At 46.8% G+C, this 20,621-nt stretch overlaps 1 protein-coding gene across 2 annotated transcripts in view; it reads left to right on the forward strand.

The window, feature by feature from the left end:
* HDAC1 (histone deacetylase 1) overlaps positions 1 to 20,621 on the forward strand; it is a 220,117-nt gene that overhangs the window by 123,560 nt on the left and 75,936 nt on the right. For both annotated transcript variants that reach the window (XM_086955695.1, XM_086955696.1), the window contains exons 9-11: positions 5,676 to 5,816; positions 6,517 to 6,625; positions 7,278 to 7,408. In XM_086955695.1, the coding sequence (XP_086811821.1) occupies positions 5,676 to 5,816; positions 6,517 to 6,625; positions 7,278 to 7,408 (381 nt within the window). The remainder of the gene's footprint in view (positions 1 to 5,675; positions 5,817 to 6,516; positions 6,626 to 7,277; positions 7,409 to 20,621) is intronic.

Here is a 20,621-nt window from a genome sequence, read left to right on the forward strand (position 1 = left end):
AGTGGGCGAACTGGGCCAGAGCTGAGGCTTGGGTCTTGCTTGGCTCAAAGTCCGTGCATGAGCCGAGCGATGAAAATGTTTGGCATGTATATTGTGCAACAAACATAATGTAAAAATATGGTACAATCTCTTCAAAAATTAAAGTGTTTTTTTTTTTTAAACATGTGGACTGACCATTTCACCTTAGTACACCAGATTATAACACTGTATAGACAAATATTTAGAAAAAGTGTTAGGTTTTTAGAAACGTTCATGGCTCGCCCCCAACCACAATGCCATTAGTGACTAAGAGCCAAGTCAGTAGTCATATAAACTCCACAAGTAGCCTAAATTCTTATTCTAGATGGAACAACATCAGGATCCATTAAATCAAACATAAGATGAGGATGTGCACTGTCCAAACACAATTCTGGTATTTAAGTGTGCTCATTTGTGATGATAAAGAAAAAGGAGGCTCTGTGAAATACATTATTTGATAAGGATCACCTAATTTGGACAAGCAGAGAAGCTGGTATTGATTCTAGGTTATCTGGTTTCACGTTTTGAAATTCAGCTACCTTATGGGTCTCTCTCAATCCCATTTACATCAAGTGACACTATTTTGTCTTTCATTCTTGGCTCACAACGTGCAAAGCTGACAGATTGCAGACCTGACTTAAGGCCCCCAGACCCTACTACCAAGCTAAGAATTCGTTTGTTCAAGGCATATGAGCTGTAGATCGTATACTTATGCATAGATTGCCATCTGGTGTTGGGCTCAGATGTTTGCACTTTGTTTTTGTCTTGGAAGAAGTCTTTGTAGTCACGAGGTAGGCGACTCCTCCTTAGGATGATAGTGCGCATGGGCATCGACGCGCTCCCCAGATTGTTTTTTTCCTCCATCAGGTTCAGATGTGATTTGCTGCCCTCCGAGTCAGTGTTGGTTTCTAACTCCCCTTCGACGCTCAATCCCTCTCCACTCAACTGTATTGTCTCAATCGCGTTTCCCTTTCGATGCACATTTTTAGGTCTCGCCTGTCGATGCGCATGCGCATCGAGCAAGCGAGACTATAGGGGCTCATCGACTCTTTATCTAACTTGCAAGGAATCGTGGCGATTCCTTGCAGTGCCCGTGACTTTTAAGGTCAATGCGCATGCGCATTAAGCTTATGCGCATGCGCATTGACCTTAAAAGTCACGGGCGCGTGCATGTTTGTCTTTGTTTACCCGCTCCGCCCCCTCCCGCCGTGTCGCCTTGCCTACTCTCTTCCACAGCCTCCCCCAGCTCCGCCCCCTCACTACTTGATTGCACGGCCGCTAGGCCGTGCCTCCCCTACTCTCCTCCCCCCTCCTCCTCTCCTCCCCTGCCTGCCGCTAGCCTTGTTTCAATTCACATTGTTTGGCTTTAATCACAACATTAGAGCCTTGTTACGTGACCACCGAGTATTTCAGCGGGCTCTGCTTATACCCTACCTGCAGACCCCTTTTTTGACTCCTACATATCTGTTTGCTTGCAACAAAGTGTAACAACCTTCAACCCGCAATATCTTGGTTAATAGCCAACCTTCGGCATTAATCACAACATAAGAGCCCTGGCACGTGACCATCGAATATGGTCAAGGATTTTCCACCCTGTCTGCAGATATTTTAATTTTAATTCACACATGCCATATTGCGCATGACAAACCCAGACGGCACCAACTCATTCCAAAGTTAATAGTCTACTTCCCCTTAGCTGCAGGACACCGTGTAGGCATCACACGCCTATCGCGTGATGACGCACATACACACCCCGGAAGCAACAGCACACCGGAGCAACTTTCATAAAGGAATGCCCCGGGCTCCATTGAGCGCCAGCCTTCTCCACGGGGACCCCTTAATAGGTTTAGCGGCGGACACCTCTCCCACTACAAGTAAGATCATTCGGTGTTCAGCTGTCTTTTACAGCTGGACTCTCGGTGCCATGTAAATATGTACCGCTATCCTTTTTTCTGACAGATTCGTTCAGTGATTCATTTATAATGCCGCTTTTTGTTTTTTCGCCGCAATTTTAAAACCTGTTCTCGTACAGTATGTGACAGGAAAGAGGCAAAAATTTCCCCCATCCCCGGGACAAGATTAGCCAGCCTAATACTGGACAAATGTAAATATAAATATAACATATTTAATGAGTATAGGTGCATGCACTTGGCGCTAGAAACCAAGCCTTAAGACAGCGTACTTTTACCTCTCGCAGCCTCCCCCAATGTGCACACCAACTCTCCATGCAACACGTCTTTGAAGCGTGTCCTCTTTCCAAACAGCATCGTGGACAACATTATTTACCAGAGACCGTTACTCTGCCAACGCTGCACCTCCATCGTACCTTCAGAGAGAGTCCAGGCGATGTTATAACTTCTTCCTATTCAATGGGAGCCGCCATGACACACAATGTGTTCTAGGAACGCATGCGCGACCTACCATGTGCAGTCGCCATCTTGGGAGGGAAGAATTTAGAGACAAACAGAACATCAAAATGAAACGCAAACTCCCTGAAAATAAGTATAGCGACCATCTCACATATGTGGATTTATGAGATCCTATAAACAAGAAGAAGCAAGCGCTTTGAAATCATATCCATTTCTGCTTAACTAAACATGTATTTATATTTTTTATTATACTTTTACATATAAGAATTGAAAAATTACATAGATGTAATGAAACAAGTCACTCCTTCAAACGACAACAGTCTGTTGACAACGCAGCATTTGAAAAGGGTATCTATGAGTCTTTGTCAGTATTCTTGGTTGTCAGTCATGTCTTTCCTTGAGATCAATTTAAAAATTCTGTCAGTCAAAAATGGCCGCTACTGTCATTAAACGCTGTACGTGTTTCCGTCAAGTGCCTAGGAAGTCCACACCGAGGCTTGCATCGCAAACCTTATAGTGTACTACGGGAAACGACTTTACTAGGGAGTAAAACCTATACCGTCGCTGTTCAAAATGATTGACGCACGACTGTAACCAATAGTTGTTGAACACAAGGTCCTGTCCAATCATGGGTGAGTATGGGGTGGGGTTTGACCTTAACAATCATGGGAGAGTGCATCTTGTCGTAGCCGCAAGAGATGGTTGAAAGACTTAGAGGTTCAGTACGTGGTGTCTGCAACCTAGGGTAAGAATGCAACCTGTTTGTTGATAATTAGAGGTATGCGAGCCAACAAATTAAATTAAATTAATAAACAGAGAGCCGAGAGGTCTGGCTGGGATTTCAGAGCACGTGCACAAGCCGAGCCCTGAAAACATATGCTCTATAAATCATGCAATATACCTCATATAAAATATGAATAAAAACTCTTCAAAACTAAAAAAATGTATTTCTTTAAGATGTGAAAGCTTTTTTATTAAATTAATAGGGCACGTTATAGCACTGCGAAATACTTATTGAAAGTGATATTTGAAAGTGCCTTCATCAAAAAAAAGTTTTGGGGAAATAAAATACTTGCTGAGATTTATCTAGGTTTTTTGGTTTCACCTTGTACAAATCAACCCCTCACCCTCACTCACCCTCAACCCCTCACCCTCACCCACACTCACCCCCACTCACCCTCACCCTCACTCACCCTCACTCACACTCACCCTCACCCACCCTCACTCACCCTCACTCACCCTCACCCTCACTCACCCTCACTCACCCTCAACCCCTCACCCTCACTCACCCTCAACCCCTCACCCACCCTCAACCCCTCACCCTCAACCCCTCACTCACCCTCACTCACCCTCACTCACCCTCAACACCTCGGCCTCACCCTCACTCACCCTCAACCACTCACCCTCACTCACCCTCAACCCCTCACCCTCACTCACCCTCAACACCTCACCTCACTCACCCGCACTCACCCGCACTCACCCTCACCCTCACCCTCACTCACCCTCACTCACCCTCACTCACCCTCAACCACTCACCCTCACTCACCCTCACCCTCACTCACCCTCACCCTCACTCACCCTCACCCTCACTCACCCTCACCCTCACCATCACTCACCCTCACCATCACTCACCCTCACCATCACTCACCCTCACCATCACTCACCCTCACCATCACTCACCCTCACCATCACTCACCCTCACCATCACTCACCCTCACCATCACTCACCCTCACCCTCACCCTCACCCTCACCCTCACCCTCACTCATCCTCACTCACCCTCACCCACCCTCAACCCCTCACCCTCACTCACCCTCACTCACCCTCAACCCCTCACCTCACTCACCCTCAACCCCTCACCCACCCTCAACCCCTCACCCTCACTCACCCTCACCCACCCTCAACCCCTCACCCTCACTCACCCTCACTCACCCTCAACCCCTCACCTCACTCACCCTCAACCCCTCACCCACCCTCAACCCCTCACCCTCACTCACCCTCAACCCCTCACCCTCAACCCCTCACTCACCCTCACTCACCCTCACCACCTCAGCCTCACCCTCACTCACCCTCAACCCCTCACCCTCACTCACCCTCAACCTCATGCTAAAGATTTACAAAAAAACCCATAAACAATTCTAAAAGCACTAACTCTAATGCTGCGAGACCTATTGCATTTCTAATGCTTGTTAAAAACAAACTCCTCTATCTTCGACGTGGGCCGTTGGGCCTATCCACGCCAACCACGCCTGTAGTCAATGGAAAGGACACCTCTCTAAAAATGCCCCAGGTGTGGTGCTAAGTTCCCACACACTGACTTGCACGAGGTTTGTAATCTCTGCCTCTCCCCGGCGCATGAAGACAAACTGCAAGGCCTGTGCATCGTTCAGGACGAAGAAAACTCTCCGTGACCGTCTGGCTCGACGTCACTAAATGTCTCGCGGAAGCAGCTCTATTCCGGACCTCTTCTGAGCAGATCCCAATGTCCAGCCGTAGCAACAAGGAGGTGAAGATGATGTCTCCGTCTCCAAAGTCGCTGACGTCGAAGAGGAGACAATCACACCGGCTCAGCGGTCCATGAGTACCGAAACCCCTCTCCCAAAACCCAAACCTACGGCTCCGGTAGTACCCTCTGGTCGACACCGGAAACATGGCTCAGACGCCGCACCCTCTGGTCTGGCTATGAAACCTAAAGCTAAGCCTTCTGGCTTGGGCTCGAGCCAGCCCCATTCCGGTGCCGAAAAGTCACCTTCGGCACCGAAGCACAAGACCAAAGATGTGCCATGCCCTTCGTCAGCACCGAAGACAGCCTCGACGTCAAAGCCCTCGGCGTCGAAACATACCAAGGACAAACATTCTGAACCTAAATGCTTTTTCCTGGACTTTGTCACACCCCAAACACCCCCCTCTGAAGCTCCACCCAGAGATAAGAGTGCAAACTTACTAACAATTTCAAAGATGCATAGGCATACCAGAAACCATACCTAACTTATAGCCCAGTATTGGGCATACCCTATGAGAGAGATTGCTATTGCATTTCATACGGACAGAAGGGAGGCGTGGTGGGAGAACATGGGAGGCGTTGGCTGGAGCTGGGGTGGAGGTGGAGGTGGAACTGTCTGCTTAGGCCACGTCCCTTCGGCCTCCATGAGGATCCTTTTCATTTTACTGTGCTTCGCAAACTCTCGTCCTCTATCTTCCCTGCGTTCTGATGTAGTATCCGGCTCACTGTAGAACTAACATTACACGCCGTTAACTCTATACACCAGTCTTCCTTTCTGTTCTGCAGGACATGCCAAATGTGTGGAGTTCATAAAGACGTTCAACCTGCCCCTGCTGATGCTTGGTGGCGGTGGTTACACTATCCGTAATGTGGCCCGCTGCTGGACCTTCGAGACGGCTGTAGCTCTGGATTCTGAAATACCGAATGGTGAGTGAGCTTCCCAGCTGCAGTCCCGAGGAAAGAGCCCAGAGGAGTGTTCATCAACTTTAAGATAACATCATCATAGAATGGGCTCCCAGCAGTCGAACGTAGGGTTAAAAGAATAGTAAACAAGAGACCATACAGTAGTTGAGCATAGCCGTCTGCTTCAGAGGGGGCACATGCTAGCCAAGGGAACAGGGGCGCTAACTAGCATTGGTGGAAAGGGGCAAATCGCAACCAAGCTCCTGGCAGCCAGAAAGTATTGGTGGGAGTACTTGAATTGGGTTTAGTACAGTGAGTAGCCAGCAGTAAAATACTGTGCAAGAGAAAACAAAAGATAATCCTGGGATGATAAACATAAAATTCCTTCTAGCAGTCTGGGTTTCAAGACTTATTTCTGATGCAGTAAGGGGTCTGTCCAGGCGCAGGTTAAGTAATAGGTGGATTTGGGAGTTAAAGAGAGGGGGCTGAGTTGGTTGAGACGAGTTCAGGTCTGACCTGTGCCTGATTCTGTTGACAGGCTTGGTCTGAAGCCCAACTGTGTGCTTATTTGCAAGATGGGGTGGGGGCTTCCCCGAGGCTTGGAGGCAGATGGATGGAACTGGTGGGGTCAGGGAGGGTCTTAGTTAGGGTTTGTTACTTTATGTTGCAGTTTCCTGTAACGTTTTTTTTCACCAGTGTGTGACTTCTACTCTGTTAATTGCAGAGCTGCCATACAATGACTACTTTGAATACTTTGGACCGGATTTCAAACTTCACATCAGTCCATCCAACATGACGAACCAGAATACCAACGAGTACTTGGAGAAGATAAAGTGAGTGTGTTTGTGGCAAAGACTGCCTGTGTTCAGCCCTTGACTCCCACTCCACTCCTGGCCCTCCCGATCAGAGAGCATATCACTTCCTCGCTGTATGTGCATGTTCTCCTCCTTGCCTGGGGTGAGGCAGTGTGCTTGTCGCCATGCCTTTCTTCCTGTGCACATGTCCCTAGGTATTTTGTTTCCAGTAAGCTATGGTGTTCTTCCAAGGCTGAGGCACTGTGTACAGTCTCTGGCTTGCCTTGTTAAAACTCTGCCTCCCTTTCTGGTACACCCATAGTTTGATCTGTTGTCCCAACAGGAGCTCTTATCCTTCTGGACTGTGTACACATACATGCTCAGCTGTCCCGCTCCTGAGGGGTGTGGCTCCTTTACTAGCTTTACACAGATGTATAGCTCACTCGCCTCAGAGTACCTGCCTTCACCCCGAGCTCTGCACACATGCCATGATTTCGTTACTCTGGCCTGTTATTTGAATGGGCCCATTTTCTTTTAGGGTTGTTAATGCCGTGAACACTGGGCCTCCTTCTGATGGTTTATGTATGTCCTGTCTTTTGCTTTGAACATGGCTACTGCAAATGTTGTACCCTGCTGTGGTAATGAGTGAACTCTACCTAGTATGTGTTTACAGTGTTGTCTTCGTTTTCAGGCAGCGTCTCTTTGAGAACCTGCGCATGCTTCCACATGCACCTGGTGTTCAGATGCAGGCCATCCCAGAGGATGCAGTTGCAGATGAAAGTGCTGATGAAGATGATGATGACCCGGACAAACGCATCTCAAGTATGTTTAAGTTACTGTCCTGACTATATATTTGATTATGGAGTACTATTGAGAATTGAGCCTGTGAGAGGTAGCCACAGGTTTGGTGGCCAGGTTCTAGGAGGTGAGAGAGCCCTTGAAGTTACGTTCTGGGGTTGTATGGGTCCCTGCATTGAGCTGTATTTTGACCAGTTAGTGTGCTCTGTGTACAAGAGGCTAGTTTGCGTTTTTGGGAAATGCCTGTGGTTGACACTATGTATTCTTTGGGGTGTACATAGTCTATGGGGCTTCCATTATTTGGATACGGCCTGTCTAGGGGCTTTCCTGTATTGAATTGCACTGTAATTGCATTTATATAGCGCTTACTACCCCTGACGAGGCAGCAAAGTACTTTTTTGGCGAGTAGCACGCTACTCCGGAACCCATAAAGGATTAGTGGTGAGTTAGTATAGTGAAATATGAAAGTAATTTGAGTGTTGGATATGTTAGTCAGTTATTTGGATTGAGAAGGGTAGTGGCCGGATAGAAGGAAAAAGGTTTGCATTTATATAGCTTTTTCGGCGAGTGTATGCTACTCCAGAACCCATAAAAGATCATTGGGTAAATAGTTTAGAGAAATTTGAAATGATTTTGAGTGGTGGACATGTTGGTCTGTTATTTGGATTGCAAAGCATAGTGGAGGCATAGAAGAGGGAAGGATTTAGAAATGTTTTGGAGTTCATAGCAGTAGGAGGAGGCTTGGGATGAGTAAAAGGGTGATGGAGCTGGAAGGGTTTGAGGTAAGGGATTAGAAAAGCTTGTTTTGGGGGATCCGAATAGTAAAGAAGAGGTATGAGATAATGCAAGGGATGGAGAGTAGGGAAGAGTCTAGAAAGGGTTATTTTGGGGATCATAGAAGTGGTTTGGGATGAATGAGAGAGTGAAGGTAGAGGATATATTCATAGAGGTATACAGTGACAAATAGGGTTGTGCATTCGAAAGAGTAGAAGAAACCGGTTTGAGATGTTGCCTGAGCTGTAGAAAATCCCTAATTCACAAAGCACTAAGGGTTTTTTTGTCTTTTGTTGAGGGAAAGTTACATAACTGCCACCCTAGGTCTGTATTAGTTATAATGCAGGTGCCGGATTCCCAAACACTTAAACAGAGGTATAGTAGATTCAAAAATTGTTTAAAAATATCTGGAGCGAACATTAACTAACTTGCCTTATTTTAAACTAAAAATTTGAAAACATTAATTAGGTGGTAATCTGGAGAAAGATGAGGCTGCCTTGGCCTTTGGTATGTTATTGAAAAAATAAAATAAATGGAAGGGATTGTGGCACCTTTTGGACTTGATGGCATACATACAGTAATAGAGCTTCTAGTAGTGTGGGAATCTCTATTTTGTGAAAGTGGACTGCCCTGCACCATAGAGGTATGGTTTTTGTAGATGGTTCATCCGCAGCTTGAGAAATACTGTCTGCTTGGGAAACTGCCATTACAACGCAGCTGTTCCCACGCATACCATTTTAACGCAAGTGTTTCCACGCATGCGTTGTAACAACGGGTAGTAATTACTATGCATTTTTTTCAACGCGTGCTTTTACCACGCATGCCTTTACAACTAATTTTGTTGTAAAGGTATGTGTGCTAAAAGCACATATCTTGTAAAAAAAATATAGGTGATCCACGTCATTGTGAGGAAACAGAGACTCTTCCATTTCCTCACGACGACGTGCACTGCAGGAACCAGGAGGGGAGAGGGTAACCACAAGCAGAGAGATGTAAGGTGATTGGGCATGGGGTGGGGGTTACTTTTTTAGGGTAAAAGGGGGTCGGGTGGGGGTGTGTGTCGTGCAGGGTACTAGTTTAGGGTGGGGTCGTGCAGGGTAGTGTTTTAGTGTAGGGAGAGGACTGGGGGTCGGGGGAGGATCGTCTAGGGTAGTGTTTTAGGGTAGGGAGAGGAATCTGGTCGGGTGTGTCATGCAGGGTAGTGATTTAGGGTAGGAATGATTGAGGGTCAGAGGAGGGTCGTGCATGGGTGGTTTTAGGGTAGGGAAAGGATTTTGGCTCATGCAGGGGTAGGGATTGGTGCTCTGGGGGGGGTTGTGGGGGGGTACTAAATTAGGGTGTAGGGTAGGTCAGGGTAGTGTAACTTAGCTTCGATACTTTTACCAAGAGTATACCTTTACCGCGCATGCGTTTGCGTTGTAATGGTATGCGTGGTAAAGGCTTATTCGTGATAAAAGTATGCATTGTAATGGTAGGTCGTGGTGAATGACTACGCATAGTAATATCCGTGTTGTAATGACACGCGTGGTATTAGTACGCGTTGCAACGCGTCCTATTCTCCTGCCATCTAGTGTTCGGTTTGGATGTTTAAAGGCTATTTCTCCGACAAGAAATCTTTTGATTCGCGGAATGAATGATTTTTTTTTTTTAACGAATGAATGAAAATTTTCTTATTGCACAAATTACTTAAAATCATTTGCAATATTTCTTACATGGGTAAAAGTATGATTAAAATTCTATAGCAATTGCAAATTAAAATGATGTAGATTTCTTATTTATCCACAAAAGGTACTGTGTGACTCTCATAAAGATGTCTCTTGAGCAGCATTGATTGAAAATTAGGGTCTATTCCTTGTCCTAAGGCCATCCTATGACCAGAAGGGGATGTGGATCATGGCATCTAACTAAAAGCTGGGTTATCTAACCTCCTCAAGGTTTAAGGTGCCCAAGTGCCTTGTACAGCATAATAAAGTTTGTATTGGGACTACATGGTGGATTTCTTCACTGCGTAAGTACCTATTGTTCGTGCAAACCTTAAGTGTTGTCGGGCCCTTCTTGTTTAGGGAGCCGAGCACGCACATCTGACCTACTTCCCAAATTTGGCCAATTCAGTTGGTGAGGTGCAGGAGAACAACACACCAAATGCAGCTGGGTCTCCTTTCTGTACTTGTAGATTCTGCACCTGGTTATGAGGGCCAAGGATTTCCATCCGGGATTTAGTTCTTTTATTGGGACGGGCACAAGGCTGGTTCATTAAACCTCTTTTAAGCAATTCCTCCTCAGTGCTTGCTTCAGATACGGCTGTATTATGTGCTCCTATATGATGTGATTAATCAAGAATGGCCTCCCCAGGGTGTATATGTTAGTAAATCTACTTCTTGTGATAATTGCTAGATTTGTTTAAGTGCTTTTTTGGTTGCCGCATAACCTTCCTGACCAGGCCAAGTGTTCCCACAACATTTTGCATATATGTTTTCCATTGGTTAGTTGTCCCTTCATAGATGGGTTTAAAAATGTTCTTTACACTTCCAATAGGTGCTTTCAGAACTTGGTAGTAGTATTTCGCCTGTGTTCCTAGGCATTCATAGTTTTGCTGCACCAAGCCGAACTCCAGGCGAATCAGGCTTTTGTGGGTATGCTTTGATAACTTGAATATTCTTTTGTACGACTGACAGTGTGATTTTTTGTTTTGTTTCTTTTCTTCAAGCAGGCTGCTCATTTGTCCTGGGAATGCATGCTGTGTGTAACCTGCAAGTGACATATTTTTATATTGTATGACCCTTCTTATGACCCTTCTTATTGGTACAATCGTCAAACTATGCATCTTCCCATTGAGTTTACATAAGGCGTAGATGGTCGACTGCATTTTTGACTTAATTTTTGGTTGATGTATAGTCACTTTCCCGGAGTTGCTGAGCCATGCCCCAAGATAATTATATGTTCTTTATGGTGGATGTTGTCTGATTACCCACTCTCCATTTGAGCAATGCTTTTTTGCACAACGCCCAAAGACCATCACTTTGGTCTTGTGTGGATTAATGACCAGTTCATTAGTCTCGTAACTATTAAGAGCGTTTTGTCTCCTTTGTAAGCTAATTTTGGTGTAGTCCATGACTACCAGGTTGTCTGCATATTGTAGTATTTGGAATCTGTCGGGGCCTATTTTAGGACTTGCGAGGGTGGCATTTTGAAGTGTCCTCCTCAAATCTGCTGTATATAAATTGAAAAGAGTTGGGGCAAGACCACAGCCCTGTTTTAGGCCGCCGTCTGTGTAGCACCTTTTTGAAATTGTATGTTCGAGGCATGTGAGCTGCAGATCACATGCTTTGCATACTCCTGCCATCAAGTTTTGGGTCCGTATGTTGGCAAGTTGTTTTTCTTCAAAGAAGTCTTTCCGGTCACGAGATGAGGCGGCGACTCCTTTCGATGATAGTGCGCACTGGCATCAACTCCATTGTTAGATTGATTTTCTTTTTCCAAGCCACCAGGTTTGGATTTGTATTGCTGCACTTCAAAACTGTTCAGGTTCCCCTCGGTGGCCAAGTCGCTATACCCACGTCTGTATTGTTCCATACGTGTATCCCGCTTCTCCGCGTATCGTATCTGTCGAACAAAATTTCAATTTCAATAGGAAGACTCGTCAGGCCTAACTGCGCCAGTCCACATGCAGTTAATGGCTCGGACTCTGCTCAAATTCTGTCTGCTGTCCCACGCAAAGTATCCGCGCACCGATTCGCACAAAGTGTGCAACTTGTGCTTATCACCAGAACACAACGAGCAAGACTGCGACGCGTGCAGAACGTTTCGATTGAAGAAAACACTCCGTGATCGTCTGGCTCGACATCGTGAAATGCAAAGCCAGAACTTCGAATACACGCCGGATATCTTCGGTGAAGGATCCGCGCGAGAAGAATTCGATGCACAAGGGGCCAAAATGAGCAGGAAGAGCCTGTATCCCGGAATTGGACTCCAGGATAGTCGGAGATGCCATACCGCAAGGTCAGTGTCCCGCAAATATCGAACACACTTGCCCTGAAATCCAACTCTGACCAAGCAAAAGGCTTCGGTTCCACCTGCACCTTCGGGCCACAGTCGGCACCGAGAAGATGTTTGATGCCCTGCCTCCCGGCTCGGCACCAAAACACATTGTTAAGCCTTCCAGCTTGGAATCAAGTCGGCCACAGACAGACATCCAGCCGAAACAGTCTGGCTCATAGCCAAAGACTGCTTCGTAGCTGAAATCCTCAATGCCGAAATTGAAAACCGCTTCGGAACCCAAAGCTTCCGCGCCCAAAAGTCAGTTCACCCCAGCACCGAAGTCCTCTGTGCCGGAACCAAAAAATGCTCCTTCAAAGCTATAGGATCGGATTTTCAATGTCCAACTTCACAAATCTGACCCAAAACAAAAGGAACTTTACATTAATCCTGATACAGGATCTCCCAATGCTGCCATATTTATCAGTATTCAGTCTCTTCTCACTCCCTGTTCAGCCCAACCAGTCATTACCAGCAAGAGTCTTCATGCAACTGCTAGGAATGATGGCGTCTTGCATCGTGATTGTTCCCCATGCAAGACTTCACATGCGTCCCCTTCAAGAATGCTTAGCAAGTCAGTGGAACCAGTCGCAGAGTCAATGGACCGATCTAGTGTTGGTCTTTGCAGTGGTGGAACCCACAAAATGTATCAAAAGGGCGGCCCTTCATTGACCGTGTTCCACAGACTGTGCTAACAGCAGACACATCGCTCACTGGTTGGGGTGCTCACTTACACGAACCTACAATCCAAGGATTGTGGAGTCTCGCTCTTTATCCTAACAGGCAGTTTCTTTCTCACCCGGACAGCGCCACTTCGCTTGACAACCTACTATATTATCAGATAAGTGACCTGCAGAAACCTGAATGATGCATTCCCCAGCGCCAAACGCAGCACTTGAATACAACCATACGACACCTAATCTGTGCAAGCTCCTCACCAAATTGTAGGCACTGACTCCCCTGTGGACACTGAGCGGGCACGTTGTGCATGGGCTGCAGACTTAGTAGACCAGCCTTCTCCAGAAGAACAATGTCAGTACTGTTGTAATCAATCCCCAAAACTCTCCAAAAATTTTAGACTGCTCCTGATACATTTTTACACAGACAGTACAGCACCCTCGGAGCACTTCACAGAATAGGCTTGACGGAGGATGCAAGATGTATGAGATGCTCCTCTCCTGACATGACCTTTGTACACTTGGCCTGGTATTGTCGGAAAATAGCGAACTTCTGGCAAGATGTTTGCAGAACCATCAGCGACATCACCTCTGACACTCTTACGCCCGATCCCCTTACAAGCCTTTTGGGATATGTAAAGAACGTCGCTCACGCTGACCATAGACTGGTTGAAATGCTCCTTGTGCTGGCCAGGCACAGGGTGGCGACTTACTGGAGCCCTAAGCCGGCACCAGTTACAAAAAATTGGGTAGCAGACGCAGCACACTGCCAGTCACACCTGAGCGAGTACTGGAACTTAAGCTAGCAAGCTGGCCACACAACATCTGGGCCCTATTGGTGGCCTATCTCTGACAGATAGACGAGGCTAACAAATCCCCCACCCACCTCTCAGACCCTGTAGCCGGGAACGGTTTCCATGATGATGCGATGTCGTGAATAATGCACATTCCAATCTAATGCTGCCTCTGCGCCCAGTTTATGCTTGTGCAGTCTTGCACGCCACATGCCTTGATATCATTTGAATGGCTTCTAAATGCATCCCTGCTTAAACCGTGTGATTGAATGCATAATCTGTAATATTCTTTATCCTCAAAGTTTATAAAAAATGTAAAAATAAGAATTGTGGAGTCTAAAGCACAAGTCTTCATATAAATCACCTAGAACTAGCCGTGTTTCTCGTGTTCGGAGACCGTCAAGATCACCTCATTGGGAAAGCTGTCTTAGTCCGCACAGACATGACTGGTGTGTACTATATACAAAAATGGGGGTGGAGGGGCACTCCAACTGTCACACATAGCACAAGCCATTTGGAAATGGGCTATACACCACAAAATGTATCTCCTTGCAGAGCATCTCCCAGGAATAAACAATCAGATTGCAGACATTCTCAGTAGACAGAAGCAGCAAATCCATAAGTGGGAACTTCATCCTCCAGCTCTTTTTCCCCTACTTTCAGAAATGGGGATTTCCTCACATAGACCTGTTTGCTACAATGCAAAACACAAAATGTCCAAGCTTCGCCTCCAGCTTCCCACACCCGTTCTCCAAAGGCAATGCCCTATTGATGAACTGGTCAGGGATATTTGCTTATACTTTACCGCCTCTCCCACTCATTTCACCTGTAGTTTGGAAGCTCAGGCAAACATCCCTCACTCTGATTCTCATAGCTCCCACATGGGCTCTTCCACCCTCGTTCACCACCCTGCTGGAGCTGTCAGCATTTCCACACCAAAAGCTGCATCTCACCTCCAGTCTCCTGACTCAGAGCCATGGAGAAATCTGGCATCCAAATCCCAAGAACTCAACCTGGCGATCTGGCTGCTGAAGTCATAGAGTTTGATAATTTACAATTACCACCAGACTCTATGAATATCCTAAAAGAGGCTAGAAAGCCCACTCCTAGGGCATGTTATGCAGCAAAATGGAAACGGTTTGTTATCTATTGTAACAATAACCTCAATCCTCTTGATGCTTCTGTGCAAAACATCATCTGTTATCTGTTACATTTACAGCAATCTGGACTATCCTACACATCCATTCGCTTACATCTAGCAGCAGTAGCTGCATGCTTATAAAACAGACAACACTTCTCTCTATTCAGAGTACCAGTGATCAAAGCCTGTATGGAAGGATTAAAAAGTGATGCCACCAAGAGTCCCACCTGCACCAGCGTGGATTTTAAACATAGTCCTTACAAGGCTGATGGGCCCCCCATTTGAACCAATGCACAGGTGTCCATTACAATTCCTCTCATGGAAGGTTGTTTTCCTCATAGCAATAACTTCACTAAGGAGAGTTGGTGAACTTCTGTTAACTATATAAGAGCCTGTCTTTCAGCTTCACAAAGAGCGAGTGGTTCTTCAAACTAATTCTAAATTTTCCCCTAAAGTAGTTTCTGCCTTTCCTATAATTCAGTTGTTACCTGTGTTTTTTCCTCAACCTGATTCTGTATCACAACGAGCTCTACACACACTTGATGCTAGAAGAGCTCTACTATATTACGGGAAAGAACAAAAGAATTTTGCGAAACAAAGCAGCTCTTTGTTGCTTTTTCTCCACCACACAAAGGCAATCCCATATCTAAATCAGGCATTGCAAGATGGATCATGAAATGTATCCTGACATGTTATGTGAAGGCAAAAAGAACTTTGCTAATACCCCCTAGAGCGCATTCCACTTGCAAAATAGGGGCCACTGTGGCCTTCTTATGGAATATTCCTGTAGCTGACATCTGTATTCAGCAACATGGTCTACGCCGCACAAATTCTCCAAACACTATTGTGTTAGCGATATGTTAGCGAGTCAACAAGCGAATGTAGGCCAGGCAGTACTTAAACCAATATTTCAAACCACTTCAACAACTACAGGCTAGCCACCGCTTTGGGAGTATACTGCTGTATAATCTTTGCAAAGCATTTGATCTACAGCTCACGTGCCTTGAACTGATAATGTTACTTACCCATCAGTAAGCATCTGTTCTTGGCATCTAGAGCTGTAGATTCAGATGTGCCCACCCGCTTCCCCGGTCTCCTGTAGTTGTTGCAGTTCTCAGTTTACATACATACCCGTGGACATCTCTATTCTGCACTCACTAACTCCATTCTCACCCTCTGCGGGAAAACAATCTAATAATGCAGTCATGCCCATGCGCACTATCACCAAAGGAGGAGTCACCTTGCCTCATGACTGGAAAGACTACTTTGAAGAAAAACAACTAGCAAATATCCAGACCCAACACTAGATGGCAGGAGTATGCAAAGCATATGAATCTACAGCTCTACATGCCAAGAACAGATGCTTACTGGGTAAGAAACATTATCTTTTCTGCTGGTTTGATATTTACCCAGGTTTAAAGATGACTGCAATGAAGAGTCCTACTGGGATGTTCCAATTCCTTAGCATTATTCCAAAGCTTATGACGAGACAAACAATTGAACGCTACAGAGGAGTCGACGAGGCAAGCAAAGACTATTTTTTTGTTTTTGTTTTTAATATTTGCTTGTTGGCTCAAATAGGATAATACCACTATGTTGTCAATTGTCGACCCTCCTTTACGGAACCAAGTTTGATATGGGGAAGGATCGCTATCTTCAATCCATCTGTTCAGCTCTGCTAATAAAGTGCTGGCTTTAGCTTTTCCTTCAATGCCCAATAGGGCATAGTTTTGCAGTGGGAATCTTTCTGGATTTACCAAGCTGTGCATTATTCCGGGGTCTAGTGGTTGGGTCCAGAATCGTAGTCCTTTTCTTTTTTTTTTTTTCTCTTTTTTTCGTAGCCCAGGTGGGCGTCAACATCCCACCTTTTGGTGTACTTCCTGTGACGCCTGCACGCTTCCTGCGGAAGCTCCCCCCTTTGGGCGGCATCTTCAGATTTTTTTTTTTCGCCGTTGGGTCCGGATCGTCACAGAGAGGCTTTAGAGTTTTTGGGGAAAGAGGAGGAAAAAGACGAACCTTACACAGAAAAGATTGGAGAAGATACAGAGGAACGAGATCAGCAAGCCGGGATGACTAAGAAGGAGGAGAACTTCGAGATCTTCGGCGTCCAACGGAGAATGCGCACACAGGGGGCCCCCTGAGTGCAAGAATGGACTAAACACCTTTTAAATTCTGCTGTAACTGCCACCACACCTATGCGCAGAAGGACCAGCACCCGATCCGCAACCTCTGCTTGCCGGTCGACCACAAGAGCAAGGATTGAAACGCCTCCTCCGCCTTCACCCCGAAGACACTCCGGGTTAGAGAGAGACAGAGGAGAGCCAACTACACCATGCAAGGCAAAGGCCAACCTCCGTCGCTTCGGGATCTGGGCCTCTCCAGCGACTAAGAGTACAACATCACCGATGGACCAAATGACTACACGGTCGTAGAGACCGAAAAGGCATCTAAAGAGGTAGGAGAGACGTTGACCCCTAAACCCCTGTCAGAATCTCGAAAAACAGTCTCGAAGTGAGCACTGGTGCCGAAAATCTCGACGGCTGCAGTTGCATCCAAGGACAAACAGCCCAGCAGATCCTTCGAAAATTACTCCCAGGCAGCGAAGACCAGCGAAAAGCCAAGGTAGTCTAAGCACGTCCCCGAAAAGGACCGCTCGACTTCGAAGGAGAAGGACCCAAAGGTCGTTTCGACGTCGACGACTAAGTCGAAGGGATCGGGCTAAACGCTCGACTCCGAACATGCCGCCGAGATGGAAAGGAAAAAGAGAATGCTCAAGGCCGAAATGGAGAACATCCTGCAAAGGAAGAGAGAGTTCGACGAGAAAATTAAAAGGTTCACGATTCCGTTGAAACCGCCGATAACCATCGTCGGAATAGAAGAGGAAGAGGAGTTTGATGCCGAAGGGCCGCCGAAAACTCCCGAGCCCCAGGAACACCTAGAGGAAGAGGGCCTTTTACTACAAGGAAGAAGGCGACGATTACCAGCGAACGAGTTTCGGCTCTGCATCCTCGATGGCACAGGACCTGGAATGGCAGGACCTAAACTCCGAAAGCCCGGAAGAGCCCGTGGAGACTTATCCTTCGAGGCCTTCGCCGCCAGATGACATTGGGGCCTATAACATGGTCATCCAGGAAGCAGCAGCGGCTTATGGAGTCAAACTGGAAGAGGAAAAACCTAAGGCATGTTTCCTCTTAGAGACCCTACTCCCCACTCTAACAAAGAGTCAGTTCCTCCCCATGCTTCCGAGTGTCATGGACCAAGGGAGGGAGGCGTTCAAAGACCCAGCGACCTGCAGGTCCGTCACACCTAGGACTGAGAAAAAATACAAGCACTCCTATCAGGATCCTCCCTACATCCAGGGATCCGTCATGGCGGACTCTATTATAGCGGCAACAGCCAGGAAGAGGGCAAACGTCCCAACAACATCAGGTCCACGACCAGACAAAGAAAGTAGGAGGATGGACCTAACTGGGAGAAAAATAGAAAGAAATGCAGCGGAACACTGGCGCATGGCTAACTCCAATGCCCTAATGAACAGACACCAGTACAAGCATTGGGACGAGATCGGACAACTGCTCAAGCACCTCCCCGATGAATACCAGCAAAGAGCATCACACCTAGTGGAGGAAGGGAAAAATATAGCAAATGCTTGCCTGAAAACAGCCTTGGATGGGTCTAGCACATCGAGCAGACTTATGATGATAGGAATCACAGAAAGAAGGCATGCCTGGCTCAGGATCTCAGGCTTCAAGCCGGAAGTACAGAACAACATTCTGAGCACTCCTTTCAATGGAGAGACACTGTTCGGGGCACCGGTGGATGAAAAACTCGCCCACCTCAAGAAAGAAAATTAAACAGCAAGGTCCATGGGGGCCTTACAATTCAGAGGGATGAGAAGGGGTACCCCGACACGGAGACCAAACAGAAGGGGAGGAAACCAGCCGGGAACATCACACCATACATTCCAGCAGGCACACCAGGGTGACAATCACAGCAGGGACAACAAAAACAAACCTGGTGTAGGAGAGACTTCTGTGCAGCATATCTTGATATAGCTGTCTTTAGTTCCACCTGGGAGGATCACCTGGTCCACCTGAGGAAAGTGTTAGAGGCACTGCAAGCAGCAGGTCTCACTATCAAGGCCACAAAGTGCCAGATAGGGCAGACACAGGTTGTATACCTGGGCCACCTTGTAGGTGGAGGCCAGGTTCAGCCACTGGAGAGCAAGATACAATCCATCAAGGATTGGGCTCCTCCAACCACCCAGACTCAGGTTCGAGCTTTCTTGGGCCTGACTGGTTATTACAGGAAATTTGTCAGAAATGATGGATCAATTGTGACTCCACTTAATGACCTGACAAGTAAAAAGATGCCAAAGAAAGTTCAGTGGACAGCAGGCTGTCAAAAAGCATTCGATGACCTAAAGCAGGCCATGTGCACAGCACCTATCCTAAAGAGTCCAGACTACTCCAAACCATTCATTGTCCAAACAGATGCTTCTGAGTTGGGTGTGGGAGCTGTTCTATCTCAGCTGAATTTTGATGGTCATGACAAGCCCATTGCTTTTATTAGCAGAAGGCTGACCCCCAGAGAGAAAAATTGGTCAGCTATTGAGAGGGAGGCCTTTCCTGTGGTTTGGGCCCTGAAGAAACTGAGGCCATACTTGTTTGGCACTCATTTCAAGATTCAGACCGACCATAAGCCCCTCTTGTGGCTAAATCAGATGAAGGGTGAGAACCCCAAACTGCTTAGGTGGTCCATTTCCCTACAGGGGATGGATTTTACAGTGGAGCATAGACCTGGCACTGATCATGGCAATGCAGATGGGCTCTCCAGGTATTTCCACTTAGAGCAAGAAGACTCACCTGTTCAAGGTTGGTTTATTGTCCCAAAGTTTCGGGGGGGGGGGGGGGGGGGGTCATGTAGGAGAGTAGGGTCTGCAATCCTATGATCACCCCAGATTTTTGCTTTTTGCTTCACTGGTTTACGACTTCCCTGGCTGTGGGCCTGCTAATCAGACCCACAGCCTAGCTGTTCTCTCACTAAATTGACACGTGTACCTTAGGTGCATTTACCAATTGGTACTGGGCCACCTTATCAGACCCTGTAACTCAGGGCATAGGTGTACCCAGGGCCAACCAGGGGCTGCAGCATGTATTATGCCACCCCTGGCTGGCCATCTAAATCTGACACAACTGGCTGCACGACAGCTGGGGCAAGGTGGTGTAAACACCCTTTGCTTTAGATATAGTATACCTATATCTAACCCTAAAATGGACACATGTATTCCTATCAGTCACTCCTATGGCAGGCCTTAACAATCCTGAAGGCAGAGTGCTTGGAATCATGTGAGATGGTGCTCTGGCATGAGCTGAGCCCGTTTGCAGCTTGCGGAACCAAGTCCTAATAGCTGTTCCATGATAACGCATACCATATACTCTTAAGTGCATTATAATCCTCGCGGTTATTTGCCAACTCTGGTATCGCTTTATCAAAACATGTCGAGTAAGGTGTCATACGAATTGGAATACTAACCCCTCGCCAATTCTGGCGACGGGGTTAGCATTCCACCCTTCTAGAGGGACACGACATGTATGTAACTGTGAACCCCGGTTAACGTTAACTCGAGCCTCAGCATCACAAAATGGATGCTGCCACCACAGACACAAGTCTGACCTCCTGCTGCTGGGAGTCCTTCCAGCGAGGAGAGCTTGGACAAAGGGTTTCCTGTCAGGGGCGGTGCTAGCACCATCCCAGACAAGGTTTTGTGTATCCTGGGTAGGCAGGGCTGAATAGGAAGGTGACTGCAAGTGGCA

The sequence above is a fragment of the Lissotriton vulgaris genome, chromosome 2_1 (genome assembly GCF_964263255.1).
Source record: "Lissotriton vulgaris chromosome 2_1, aLisVul1.2, whole genome shotgun sequence".
NCBI classification, from domain to species: domain Eukaryota; kingdom Metazoa; phylum Chordata; class Amphibia; order Caudata; family Salamandridae; genus Lissotriton; species Lissotriton vulgaris.